Source organism: Agelaius phoeniceus, chromosome 6, assembly GCF_051311805.1.
Source record: "Agelaius phoeniceus isolate bAgePho1 chromosome 6, bAgePho1.hap1, whole genome shotgun sequence".
In the NCBI taxonomy this organism is placed as follows: domain Eukaryota; kingdom Metazoa; phylum Chordata; class Aves; order Passeriformes; family Icteridae; genus Agelaius; species Agelaius phoeniceus.
The window spans coordinates 56,357,687-56,372,434 of NC_135270.1; the positions used below are offsets into that span (position 1 = coordinate 56,357,687).

The window sequence follows — 14,748 nt, forward strand, 5'->3', positions numbered from 1 at the left end:
ATTCATCTAGGTTTTTTCAGATATACTTCAAAAGCAAATATCCTGACAATTTTTTTGTTTAATGAAATATTTTCCCTGACTTTTTCAGCCCCTGGTTGTGATTAAATCTCTACTCTCCCACCCCTCAACGTAATTCTTAAATCTTAACATTCATATTATTAATTTAACAAATTAATCTTTCTCTATGGAGTGTCCCATAATGCTCTAGGGAGGCTAATGTGTTCCCATGAGTCCTGTGAGATTTCTGCCAAGAGGTTTGAACTCCTGGACAGATCAAAGAGAAAGTAAGGAGATAAAAAGAAAGAGGGTTCTCCAGACTGACAGGTCAACCACCTCCTCTCCTTGTCAAGAAATAAGGGTGGTTTACAGAAACAATAAGGGATGAGTAAGTGTTTCAGATAAGTGTTCAGATAAGTGTTTCAGATTTGGTGGAATTATCCTGTAAAATACTATAGCAGTAATTTCCATACTAATGATTACTGACTGGCTTCACTGAATAGGAGGTCAATATTCACAGAAAGATTTAGGCTGGAAGAGACCTTCAAGATGATCAATTTCCAGCCCCTCTGCCATGGGCTGGGACACCTTCCACCAGACCAGGTTGCTCAAAGCACCATCCAAGCTGGCCTTGAACATTCTAGGGCTGGGGTATCCACCCACAACTTCCCTGGGCAACCCGTGCCAGTGCCTCACCACTCTCATAGCCAGAAGTTTCCTCCTTACAAAAAATTTAAATCTATCTTCTTTCTGTTTGAGGCCATTCTCCCTTGTCCTATCACTACATGAAATAATCTCATACTGTTTTTAAATTTATCTGAACAGAACAAATCAGATGAGTTACAGATAAAATTTTAGGCTGTACAAACTGCAGTGCTATGGAAATGTCACTCTGAAGAGCAACACAGCTTTGCAAAGTAAGCCAGAAATTGCCTGTGTCCAATATTTTCAAGTGTCAGAAATGGAACAATGCTGAAAGCAGAGTGCTAAGAGCAGACACACATATGAAATTCTACAGCAGATTTGCCAAAAGACTTGATTTTTGAAAGCCAGTTTTTCTTCTAATCCTGCTGCTTCAGAAGCTCAACAAGTTTAAGTGGCATAATGATAACCAAAATGAAGCCAAAATGAAACTAAACAAAGTCAACAGTGATAGTTTATTTCAGCAGTTCTGGATAAGAATACATACAAAGCTATATAGCATCATAGTCTAAATTTTTTAAATTATTATTTATAATGTTATTGTCGATACATAAATGTACTGTTTGCCCCTATTTTGTCCCCATATTGACTTACAGCTCAGTTTGTCAGAATATATAACTTCTGGTTAAAAACCACTGAACTGCTGCTACTCCAACAAGCTTACCTACTAAGTAAAAAAAAAAGTTATTCAAATTGCTTTCAAATTTGCTTAAACCAGGACTGAATAGAAACAATGTAAGGGATGACCTGGCCTTATCAACAAGAAGAGCTAAAATGCCATTTTGTTCAGCAAGGTTGGAATTTCACAATGTTACAAAAATTCATAATGGAGATCTTAATATCTGGCCAGACACACTTATTGTCTAGAATCTTTTTATGCAGCAAGCCAAAATGCTGTATCCATTCTAAGTTCATTACAGCTAATTAAAACACCATCTAAAATGACAAATATCATTGAAAAGAATCCTTAAAACAGTAACATCAAGTGACCAAATTCTATGTAGGTGATTGGATAGTCAATACTCTTACTCCCTATTTAAATGATCTCCTACATCATGAAAATCTTACAGATTTCACTCAAATAATGTCATGCTTTTTGGTAAAACATACCATTTCTGAGCCTTATCATTTGCAGAAAGTCCAGTAATTGCAGTCATCACATATTAGGCTCATGGGAAAAACAATTTTCTGCATTTCATAGAATCAGATCTGGAGTCAGAATCATGCATAGATGTAGCTGTTATACTCCAGAAGGAACTTGTGAATTAAAATTGGAATTACAGTACTGAATATTTTTGAAATTTGAAGATGGATATTGTACTTTATCAGCTTGCTGAGGAATTATTCTAGTCTTTAAAAAGAATTGTATTTGCTTACTAAAACTACACCTTGATCATATGCAGCATGAGATCAGAAAAAGCATTTGGTTTAAAAAAAATTAGGCTCATAGTCTCAGTGGAAATGCTGTTTTCACTTTTTTTTCTTCACTTTTTCATATTATTAGATCTACAACACAACAGTACAAAATACACTATTTACTGATTGGGAGGACTGTGGAGAGAATTGTCAGTGAGGAGAGGAGAGGAAAATAAGAGGGCAGGTTCCAGAAGAAATATGCAATCACTAGATGATATACAAATGCACTTTGCACACACTGAGCACACAGAACAAATATTATGCACTGCAACACAAAGAAAAACAACTATTTCAGAACTAGATAAGAATTTGAGGCACTAGTTAATTAAAAATACCAGAAAAAGGCATCCCTTAAGACAGACAGAAAATTAAAAAGCACAGTAACGACCACCTACATATTTTTATGCTTTGGTACTTTTCCATCTATACATGATGAAAAAAACCGCAACACTCATGGAAAAAACAACCATCTTGCAGATATACAGAGGGTCACAAAAGCTATGAAAGAGATACTTAACACAGGTTCCTGAGCAGATGACAAGCCATTAAACTTTCACCTTTAGGTAGTTATGATGATCTGATGTCTCTTTTATGATATCAGCCATTTTTTTAATTAAATCTACAATGTGTTTAACAAGCAATTCTTCCATCAATCTTTGATGTGTTTTACTTATAAAGCAATGACAGTTTTCAGTTCAGACTCCTTAAAGTTCCAGAGAAACCATTTTCCACTCACTTGCTTTGAAAGCCATTAAAACAACTTGATGAAGAACAGCAGCAGGGGGCTAACAGAAGCCAAGGCTTAGGAACAATCTTTAGATTTTTCTCCTAAGACTTTCTCACAGACCCTCCTCACAAAGATCCTCAGGGCTTTTCATCCTCTCCTTCCTCCCCACCCCCCTCCCAAAAATCAGCTCAAACTGACAGATGCAACTAGCTCCAGATTCTGCTCTTTTCTTAATTTCACTTTTACCTCTCAATTTTGATAGACTCAACTGAAATCTGATTCCCACAGAGGCAGTCCTCTTATCATCTTCCCATTGGGAAAAAGTAATGCACAGAAAGATTCGAGTAACTTGTGAACACCTTCTAATCTCTCATCCATTCTAACAGAGTACACTACTAGTAAGACATGTACCTATTACTTAAATGCTACTGGCATTCAGTAAATTGATTGAATTAATGATTAATTGATTAGTGATTTATCTACAGTTCTATGTGTTACTGCAGTATTTCTGAAAGTTTCATGACAGTGATCCTATAACAGTTTCAATACTGAAATATAAAGAACTGTGCAAGCTGACTATAAATGATCTTTAATATGGGAATTACCTGTAACAAATGGTAAATTCTTTGGTTATAGTTTCATGCAAATGCAGAAATCCCAGTTTTATGGAAAATACACCTATTAAGACAGTACTTATGCTAATTAGAATCAGTGGAGCAGATGTTTTAATCTCTGTTTTACTGTGCTCACCATAATTGTATTTCTTTGATTATGGCTGGCTGAAGGACAAATTTCATTGATTGCTAATTTTGTGGAACATCTGTAACTCCAAAGCTCTACCAACTCTTCAGTTGCTGTATTCAAGTGATGTCACTGCAGTCAAGATACTGAGCATGGAATTTCTCAAATGTGAACAGCTAATTCCATGAAGCAGGGCTATGGGACACATCAATCCCTTGTTCTTTTACAAATGGGAGCTACAGTTACAGGACACATGGCTGGAGCAAACAGGGATCGAAGGAGGCCAGCCTCATGTCTCCTCAGCTGGAGGACAGGGGCAGCACATATGAGGGATTTGAGGTCAGGAAGGACAGATGGTGGGCATTCCCATTACAGCTAAGTCACCTCTTGTCCCTACAGCACTGAGCTTTGTATTTGCCAGTTGGTGACTCTCACAGTTTGTGTTCCTACATTATTTTACCAGGCTTGTATTTCTAACTCAAACTGTGAGAATACATTGTGGAATAAATTTCTAGATGTCTTGAGAAAAAATCTTATTGGTACTTTCTCAGAACATTAACAATTATACTTTCTGCTTGTCCTCCCTTCAGCTAAAGTAATACATTATTAAAATTTTAGTGTGAGATGTTTTTTAGTGAGTTTTTCTTTACAGAAATTTGAAAGAAAAAAGTCTCATAAGAAATTCTAAGTCAGAAAACTGACATACAACCCTATAAGAGAACATGCAAAAAGTTTCTGTTTGCTTACTGACATAACTATATCATAAATATTGGAAAATGATCCATCAAGAATATAAACTAAGGAAATCCAAGAAGTAAAGAAACAATACCCTAAGGAACAGGAGGAGTTATGTATGATATTCTACAAGCATTCAATCACTTTACAGAATTGAAAAAATTTAAGGCTGGAAAGACCTCACAAGATCACTCAGTACAAGTCTCTCAACAGTGGCAGGATCAAACATATGTTATGTGAGTGCTATGTAATACATGCCAGATACAGAATATGCTTCTAAGCATTATCCAGTCACAGCCTCCATTCCAGGCTGTTCCATCATTCAAACTATTCCACCATTTGTGCAGTCTCATAACTAAAATAAACACTTTCAATCCTATATATGTAATAGCACTGTAAGATTGTTATGCTGGAAGTACACGACTTAGAGTTTATCATGAATGCTCTTGCAGAATAATAATTTAATTTAAATTAGCATTAGCATTACTTTTTCCTATATTAATTTTCAAGAATGTTTACTTCTCTAGAGGGCTAAACTTTTCCCATATTTTCTATTTCAAGAGAAAGCACATCTCTCACCTTCAGGAGTTTAGCCTCATTTCCCTATAATGTATTCATCACCACTCAGCACATCTGTCCCAGCAAATCCCATTTCCTGTTCTATTCATGAGGCTCAGCAACCTGGAGCTTTAGTGATTGCCGCCACACTTTTCCCATGGCCTTCTCACCTCTCACCCCCCCACGCACCCCGCTCCCATTGTTTATCATCTGTTCTCCCCTGCTGCAAACTGCTGTCAGATGTTCACTTATCCCTAATCTTACTCACTGCCTTTGATATTCTTTCTAATCCAACAACCTGTCAACTGGGGCATCAGCCCATGTCCACACCAGCTGCTCTGTCACAGGCTGTAAGATTCCCTCTCTGCTCCAAGAGGTATTTAAAGGATTTTGACACGGCAACCTCAACGTGAAACAAATAATTAATGCTGTTTTGATCAGTGATCAGGGCTTTAGTGTGACATGAGCTGATCACTAAGAAAAACTGAGCTTTACTTTGTTTAAACTTCAGTAAACTTTAGTGTTACTATATTAACAAGATTTTGATCAATGTCTGAAGGACGGTACCAGAAAGCTAAGTTCTTTAACTTTGGTTAAAAATTATGAAGAATAATTAATCTGAGTGCAAGTCAGAGGGGCAGATAACATTATATGCCTGCTGTGTAAAACATGCTCATTTATGCAGTATCAATTTGTATAGAGTTTTCAAAGCATGGGAGCTGACCTTTTATGAGTTACAGCTGAAAATACAAATGTATTTTAAATACTGCAGCAGTTGAGATTAAATTATTTAAAATACACTTGCTTTCAGAAATAGAGTAGGATACTTTCATCACCTATAGAACATCAAACACTGACATTTTAAAGAATACTGCCATTTACAGAAAATCTAATTTCCACAACATTCAGATTTGCTATAAATTCTTAAAATTTTACAGTGTTCATCTGCTTTAAAACATATCAAATACACATAATGTCATAGCTGAGACTGTGATTCAGCTGACAGATTTTTTGTATGAGGAAAAAGTTTCTGCTAGTTAAGCAAACACATGAATTTTGATCCAAATTGAAAAACAAATACAGCATTTAGTTGTTGGAAGAACATGAGCACTATTTTATTTCTCAGATCTAACTGCAATTACTACAAAAGAGATGGTACCAAACAAGACAAAAAAGACTACTTTATACCCTATAGTAGCTGTATTTCACTCACAAAAGTATAATAAAACTTCAGTGATTAATTTTATAACATGGTTCATTCACTTAGAACTAAACCACTTTTATTCCTAGGGCTTGTCTATACCAGGATATCAAGAAAATGAATCTGAATAAGTACCTTGATGAACTTGAATTCTGCTACTTAAACTCCATTAAACCCCTGTGTGGACACAGTCATCCAGTTTAGTTTACTGCTCCCTTAGGGCACACACTGGAAAGTTAACATGGATTAAGGTAGGGTATGAATTCAAAGTGCAATCGTACTTTGAAAATGGTTTAACGTAAACAGAACCAGACTCTTTGTTGTAGAATGAGACATGGAGTTAATCAGGAAGGTCCTGTGCAGACAAGTCCTTGCACATGAGGCTACTGGAGTGGTATTGCCAGAGCTGATGGTTTTCAACTTCTCCATCTCAGATCTGGAAACATCTTCCAGGGAAGCTGTAGCACATTAAGCCTGCTAATAATTGATCTGCTTTTCTTAGCTGCCTCATACGGATGACCTACAAGTATTCCAACGTCCCTCAGTGAGACACACATCAGAACTTGAGAAGTTCAGCTTAAACTCACTACAGCTTCTGTACCTCCTCCTACACTCAGCCCTAACTTCACAGTTACTGCACAGTAACCCAAGTAGTCTGATGGCATTAAATGAGATTTTACTGATTGTTTATGTAAGTGCAGACACATTTCAGCTACAAAAGGTGCTCAACAAGGCCTTATTCTTTCCATTATGTGACATTTGCTGTCACAAGTGTGTTAAATCGTAGTTTGACTGACCTAAAAATACGAAGTTTTGTCACTGTCAACTACTTTTCATGAATTTACTTCAAAGCTTACATTCACTTGTCAAAGCATGCTGGATAAAGAAATTAAGATTAACACGACATAATTTCACTGAAACAAAAACAAGTACTAGTGTTCTTTTCAACTACTGCTCTTATTAACTAATGCTTCTCATTTCCCCTTCAGTAATTAATAAATGTCTTACACAAAAATAACTTGTACAAATTTTCAGAGTTGAATTCAAAGCATATGGCAGAGTCAGAAGCAGACATGCCCAGATTCCTGAGTTCCTTTTCTTAAATCTGTGTTCTAATTGCAGAGAACACCATTTCCCTCAAAGGAAATTATGTTCCCTCAGTACTCAACTCCCTAATGCTGTCTTTGCAAAAACTTTTCTTTCTTTTCTTTCACACATATGAAAGAATTATACTGCACCTCAACCACATTCACTGTTAACACAGCAGCAGTCAGATCAAAAATCAGTCTCATCCAAGATTTACCTCTGACAGAAGCCAAGATGCCCAAGTAAGAATATAATGTTAAAACACTCTCAGACTCCTGCAATTTGCAGCTCAGGGACTCCCTGAGCTGGAAGCAGTATGTTTCCATTTAAGATTAATACTCAACACTGACATAACAGACTTGACAAGCTGAAGAAAATGAGACAAACTTCACAGGCAAAAAATGGCATCTCCTTTCACTGCACTACTGCTTTAAAAAATGAACTGCAAATAAATGTGTTACTTGGTAACATATTTCCTACTACTGGAACCTTTTGAAGATTCAACAGAGGACTTACTTGTTTGAACAGGTAACTTAAAAATCTGTTTACTCCCTCAACAGCATAATTTTTAACTGTCAAAACAGAAAAGAATGTTTTATGTTTATAAGAAAGCAGACGGAAGTTCCAGAGAATATTTCAGGCAGCTGGGCACATTTATGTTGCTATTACCATATAAAAAAATTCCTAAATGCAAAATAAGATTGTTAATATTACTGTTACATGCTTTGCTTTTTCATCTTCAAAGTTTTCATGGCATTAATGATACAGAGCTCACTTCTTTCTCCATGTATACACATATTCTAATCTTGATGACATCTCCAAGACAGTTAAAATGGTAAGACACAGGGGTTGCTCATGGTCACAAAAGAAAGCAGTAGCAAACTCAGATTAGAAGAAATTCTTTCTTCACTGATGAACTGCACATTTTCTACCCATTACAAAGTTCATGAGGTGTTAAAATCTACAGCAGCCTTGAAAATTGCTTTAGAACTACTCAAAACTCAAAGACATAATAATTTAATTCCCTTAACAGTGAATGAAAAACATCATGCATTAAAATGAACTTGAAGGGAGCATTCTTCTTGTTTAACTTTAAAATAAATTATTCTAAGGATTAAATCAACAGAGGAAATGTGATGTTAAGACACAGACCTACTCTGAAGTGTGGAAGGAATGTGAAGCTCAGAAAAGAGCAAATAGTTCCAAATTACCATTACTGACTGCGTGGTTCAGTCGATATGCGTGGAGTTTCTGAGGTTTATCCCACCCACAGCATTGAAACAGATGCCCATTCACCATTCCACAGATTCAAAACACAAACTCACTCACAAACACACTGGGAAAATTACTGACAGTTGGTTCTAGTCTGGTGGCAAACTTCTAAAAGTTCTTGGGCAGAAGGCACGTATATGTTTATAGAATGCAAGGAAACAGTGGCAAGAGCTCCCCTGCCAGAACAACTTTCAAAAACAAAGGTATATGAGTCTGGGAGAGATCCACAAAGGCTTTGATATGTGAGCTCTGGACAAAAGTTTCTATAACAGCTCAAGGTATTATTCCAGCAGCTAGATGCTTCCCCCCAGCTGATGGATGCTGTGCCTCCCCTTTGAAGGGTGCTGTCCCCAGCACAGAGGTCACCAAAAAGAATATGCAAAGGCAATTCACTTAGTTCTGTGTAAAGCTCAGTGATCTGGCTTAAAGGGCTGATGGCAGTGGGTTTGAATTAGAACAACAGAGCAAAAGCTGCAGCAAAGCCACCTTCTGCTGATTCCCAGGGGGTAAGAACCATTAGCACAGGGAAAACTTGAATGCAGTAACTTCTTAAATTGCTACAGCAAGATCCACCATAGCTCTGTCAAAACCCTGTGTAAGGGTCCAAATCCAACATGCAGAACCACTGAAATCCCTCCCTGCTCAGGTGCTGGTTAAGATTTTCTGGTATCCAAATCCCATTTGGATACTTAATGCTGCTCAAGTCATAACTACTCTCCTTAACTGTTGACAACTCAAGAGTTGACTTCATGACTTGGAGTCTCAGCAGATTCTTAAACTTGGGCTTGGGTTTTTTTTTTGTTTTGGGGTTGGTCTTTTTTTGGGTTTTTTTTGGCTTTTTTGGTTTTTTTCTGGGGGGGAGGTTTTTTTTTTTGTCTAATATATTGGCTAGTGCCTGGCTAGCATACACAAAAGAGAGCTGAAGATTTACACACAAATGTGTTTCCCAGCAGTGAGCACACTCTCCTGTGATGTGGGAAACAATATTAATTGAAGTGAGATCTTGCAGCCTGACTCTACCACATCCCAGGGAAATGCCCTAGCCCTTGGGCATTGAGTTAATCTCTCATTAGCCATCCATCCCTCTGGTCTCTTGAATAAATTATTTATGAAAAGCAGAAAAACTTCAATAGGAAAAAGTGAAAAGAGATTTACCATGGAGTTCCTGGTAAAGAAGCCAATTCTTCAGGAGGTGATATATGTTTAAAAAAAAGCTAATTTAGATAACAAATCAATTTGCACTTTGGGGGCAAGCACACAATTAAAGCTAGACAGATGCTATCCTCTATGTGAGAAAAATGAATTTTCTTCTCCCTCTACCAAGCAGAACCAAAGTACATAGGAACACAGGGTTCCTACTGACAAAATGAAGAGAATATTCCTCAGGCTAAGTGAGATACCTTGTCCATCTCTCAACCCCAGGCCGCATCACTTCAAACATGGTTGATTTGACTAAGGGCCCCACCTGGAGCGGGGCTGACAGCTGAAAATCCCAAATAGAAGCTGAGGTCCCTTTTGAAATTCTGTCAGACACCCATTTTGAAGAATATAATCTTAATTTGTACTTTACCCCTCCATATTGGCCCTCACAGAAATCTGACTGCAGTTTGCTGAATTCCACAATTCCTTGGCTGCACTTCCATTTCTACCTCTACACCACAAAAAGACAGAATTAATAATTTAAATGAGTCACTGGTACAGTGATTTGTCCAGCAAGCCAGGCTGTTCTCCATAGCTTGGATGCCCAACATGAAGCTGCAGGGTGCCTCAATCTGCAAGGTTTGAAACCTGGAAGTCTTTCAGAAGGGTATACAACTACTTTTATGCTCTACAGGAAAAATTCAGAGCTCATTGCTTTCATTTAAAATACAGATGGGCAGAAGGAGAGGATGATGAAACACCTCATATGAAAAGCTCTCATGGGAAGAACAGAACCCACCATGGGCATAAATTGCTGTATGGTTTTCCACCATTCCTTCTTCAGGAAGTGCCATGATTTCTTACAATCCTCACTTCAGTGAAACAGCCAGAAAAGAACGTTTTTCTCACAGGCTTTTGGAAGAGTATTTCCGTATGGAGCCAAATACAGTCTGAAGGATGACTCAACCTCTTACAACACAGGGGAACTTGGGACCCAAGCAAAACCTACAAGGACAGTGCTGTGGCTTTTTCTAACATGACAGTAATTGTCTGACTGGATTTGATGTAAACACAACTCTGTTCTTGTGTTTGTCCACAGCTCCCAGTCTGAGCATCTGTATGTCCAAGGAAAATACTCAGCTGGCCAAAACATTAATGCAATCCTCGGGCCTGCAACTGTAAATGTGTAAAATGCCTCTGAGAGCAGGCAGACAATGATCTGACTCTGTGGCTCCACTCTTCACCAGGTGTGACCACAGCCTCCTTCAGATGTGTAACCTGTGTGGGTTTACAAAAGTGTTTCCAGAATCACAGAATACTGTGAGTTGGAAAAGACTCACAAGGATCACTGACCCAACTCTTGAGTGAATGGCCCATACAGGGACTGAGCCTGTGACCTTGGTGTTATTAGCACCACGCTCTGACCAACTGAGCTAATTTACTCAGCATTTTGTTTAGATTCCAGCCCCCAAATGAATCCTCTTCTGGTGTCTTACAGATTTAGAGTGGTCTGTAAAGCTGCTAGAACAACAGTGGTTTACAACTCAGTGGGGTGCAGGCTGAGTGGATGAAATCAGACTAGCAGGGTATACTGAATTATAAATCACCTACCTAAATTTACCTTTAAAATAATAAAATTTATGTTTATGTTAAAGACCTTACTGTATTAGATATAGTAGTAGGATTCAAATTATCTCCACACAAGTAGCGTAATTTTGATATTAAATGTCTAGAAATCAATGCTATTACTTAAGCATTCATAAGTGCTTAGAAATATTCTTAAAATTCTACACCATATGTAAAAATTCTTTTGATTTCCTATTTGTACAGAAAAGCAGTAGTTGTGAAAGAAAATTAATAAAAAACCTCTCACTCTCTATATGTCCTTGGACAGAAGATTTATGTTAAATATCAATGCCTATTTTAGGAATATACTTTTTTGAAAATAGATTTCAAATTCTCAGTCTTCAAGGCCCCAATTATCCTTCATCAATATTATGTGAACACCAAAAATGCATCAATGAAACTTCTTTGGACTACAATGAATTATAAGGGATGTGTCATAGCTTCACAAAATGTACCTATAAGACCACCTCAAGCCTTCCAATTAAATCATAATTCCACATATTGCATCATTTAAGTATCCAAATTAGTTTCAGTTTTCACAGTGCAACAAATGCCATTATTCAAGTTTTCTCCATTAGATTATTCTGTTACCCAGAAAGACTTTTTTATTAGATTTGGGTCAAGTTCAGCAAGCAAGTGCAGGGAATTCATGGATGGGGTAAATTAATGTTACTTAGGAACAATTAAGAACTGGGAAGAAGAAAAGTTTCTTTTCTTTTTCCAGATAGTGAATTAAAATAGTTGGACAAGGGAAGACCTACTCAGTATAAAAGCATTAAGATCAAGGGCTAGATTTTGGAAACAACTGTCAGTTTTAGAGGAGTGGTAGAATTTTCAAAATTCTTACGCACAAGAGGCATTTAACTTTCTTGGATTTTAGACACTTGACTGTTTAATGGGGTTTTCAGCAGACCTAAATGCTTTTGAAACAATTAGTCAAATGAGTGAAAATATTTAGTATTTCCTCTGGTTAGTAAGTCAGTTCTTAAATGCAAAATGGGTCTCAATAAACCTAGGGCCTGTTTCTCAGGTCAGGTACAGACAGTTGTGCTCACACTGAGCTCATGTTCTCAGTGGGCTGGACCCAAGCCAGCCTCTGCACAGATGCCATAGAAACTACATTTTCAAGTTCATTTTAAGACAGTGCTGCAGCCAAGAGAAACAATCTCTCACCAGGCCCCAAACACTCATCCCTAACTACCACATTACCACCTCCCCTCTGCCAGCATAATGAACTGAATCACTGATCTTGTCTAGCTTAAAACTGACTTCTTTTTTTGGCTAGATTATGTTTTACCCTGGTCCAGCTCACTCAGCTGCTGCACAGACACTTGTGCAAGGAGAGGAAGTAGCAAGAAGGGCAAGTCTGCTTCCTTTAGTGGCAATGCTGATCTCTGTCAAATCACAGCACATGACCAAACATACCCTTATTTCTTCTTTACAATACTCATCACATCTAAGGCACATCTATTCAATTAAATGTAATTTTGCAATAGTGTTTCAAACATTTTAATTAAAACTCGTTTTTTATGTAAATAGAGCATGACTCAGAAGTGAAAATTAAATTAAGTACTAAGACCCATCACTTGTAAGCTAAGCCAGCAAAAAATCAGAAGGTGAAAGAGTGTTTTTCAGTTTTACTTCTGATACCTAAAAAGACATAATTCAGTATAAAGCTCTCAGCTGTTCATGAATCAAAATAGTTTATTTATCCTAATCAATGAGAAGAGAGCTTTCTTTAGGAAAATCATGTATAAAATGTGTTTTTAAAAATGCTAAGAATCAACTCATCTGCTTTGATGAAACCTATTTGAACCCTTGCTTTTCATTTTCTGCAGTTTATCTCACTGTTGGACTCAAGAGACTCCTCTTCTGCCTTTCCAACTGATGTGTTTAGAAGCAAAGCAAAGAAATGAGAGCTGTGTTTTCCACCACCCATTTTTAGGTCTGTCCAAACTCTCCTTCATTTCCCCTTCCACCACTCTGCCTGGGTGGAAGCTCATCCTGGACCAGCCACCAAGCAGGCCCAAGGAAAGCATCCAATGAACATGCAATGCTTTGTGCTGCGTCAAGTGATTTTCGTTTCAAAGTTCTCACTCCTGCCGCTGTTGGAAGCGCCAGCCCTCAGCGATCCTGTGAAAGGTGACTCAAGTTGATACGAACATGATAAGGGACGGGATTTCCTTCCTCACTTCCCACCTGCGGGCATTGAGGCTGTTCACGGAATCACAGAATAGTCAGGGTGGAAAGGGACATCTGGAGATCACCCGGTCCAAACCCCCTCTCTTGGCAGGGTCACCTGGAGCAGGTGACACAGGAGTGAGTCCAGCTGGGTTTGGAATGTCTGCAGAGAGCTGAACCCAAACACCAGCACGGGGTGAAAGTGACAGTGAAAGTGACAGTGACAGCCCCGCGCGGGCGGAGGGCACAGGGGACACCCATGGGGACGCAGGAACCGCTGTCACACCAAGGCAGTGACCCCTACGGTCTGTGGGGCCGAGGGAGCGCCGGGGACAGCGCGGCCGCCCCGGGGGTGCCATGAGGCGGCAGCGGCGCTGCTCCAAAATGGCGCAGGCGGGGGCTGAGGGGCCCCGCCGGGACGGGGCACGGCGGGCGGGCGGCGCCACTCACCTGCCGGTAAGAGAGGCGGAAAGGCCGCAGGTAGAGGGAGGAGGTGCAGGGCTGGACCGCCAGCTCCTCGATGGCCTCCATCCCTGCCGCGGGGACAGCGGCCGCGGCGGGAAGAGGAGGAGGAGGAGGAGGAAGGGGAGAGGCGCGCGCAGCCGCCGGCGGACGGGCCGGGAGCGGGGCCGGGAGCGGCACCGGAGCTGACGGACGCGGCCGCGGCGCTCTCCGGCCTGTGCCCTCAGAGGGAGCCGGAATCACGGAATGCTGAATTTCACCCCCCCAAACCGGGACACAGGAGCCTCGCCGCCTTTATTCACAGAATCACCACGGTTGGAAGACATCTTTAAGATCATCCGGTTCAAGCGTCCGCCTAGCACTGCCCCTGTAACCCTCACTAAACCACATAGCTCAGCGCCACATCCAGACACCTCTTGAACTGGTGACTCCACCATCTCCCTCGGCAGCCTGTTGCAATGTCTGACCATTATAACAGTGAAAAAATGGTTCTACTGTCTATTCTGAATCTCTCCTCCTTAGCTTAAGGGCATTTATTATTTTCCTCTCACTGCAGGCACTGAAGAAGAGAGCGGCCCCCACCCACCTCACTACAAGCTCCGGTCATGGAGTAGAATTATTCTCCAGAACACTTATTCACCATCCTGTTTTCTCTGGAACCTGGCGGATGTCCCCAGAGGGTCAGTTATTCCCACACTTTACACCAAAATTTACAGGGTATGCCGGCCCTGAACTGAAACCCGCCCCTCTCCTCCAAAGCCTTGATGCGATCTAAGTGCTCGCAGGTCATCACATCCTGGACACCATGGGGTTTTGCAGGATGAGCACCTTGCTGTGAAAAGCACAGTCCCTTCTGCCTGCCTGCTTGTGTGCTGCTTTCCTGCTAAATGGAGGTTGTATGAGT

At 39.6% G+C, this 14,748-nt stretch overlaps 1 protein-coding gene across 1 annotated transcript in view; it reads right to left on the bottom strand.

Moving 5' to 3' along the window:
- NUDT14 (nudix hydrolase 14) overlaps window positions 1–14,207 on the bottom strand; it is a 59,893-nt gene extending 45,686 nt beyond the window's left edge. The window contains exon 1 of the mRNA XM_054634978.2: window positions 13,833–14,207. Within this exon, the coding sequence (XP_054490953.1) occupies window positions 13,833–13,913 (81 nt within the window). The 5' untranslated portion in view covers window positions 13,914–14,207. The remainder of the gene's footprint in view (window positions 1–13,832) is intronic.
- Between the last annotated feature and the right edge of the window lie 541 nt (window positions 14,208–14,748).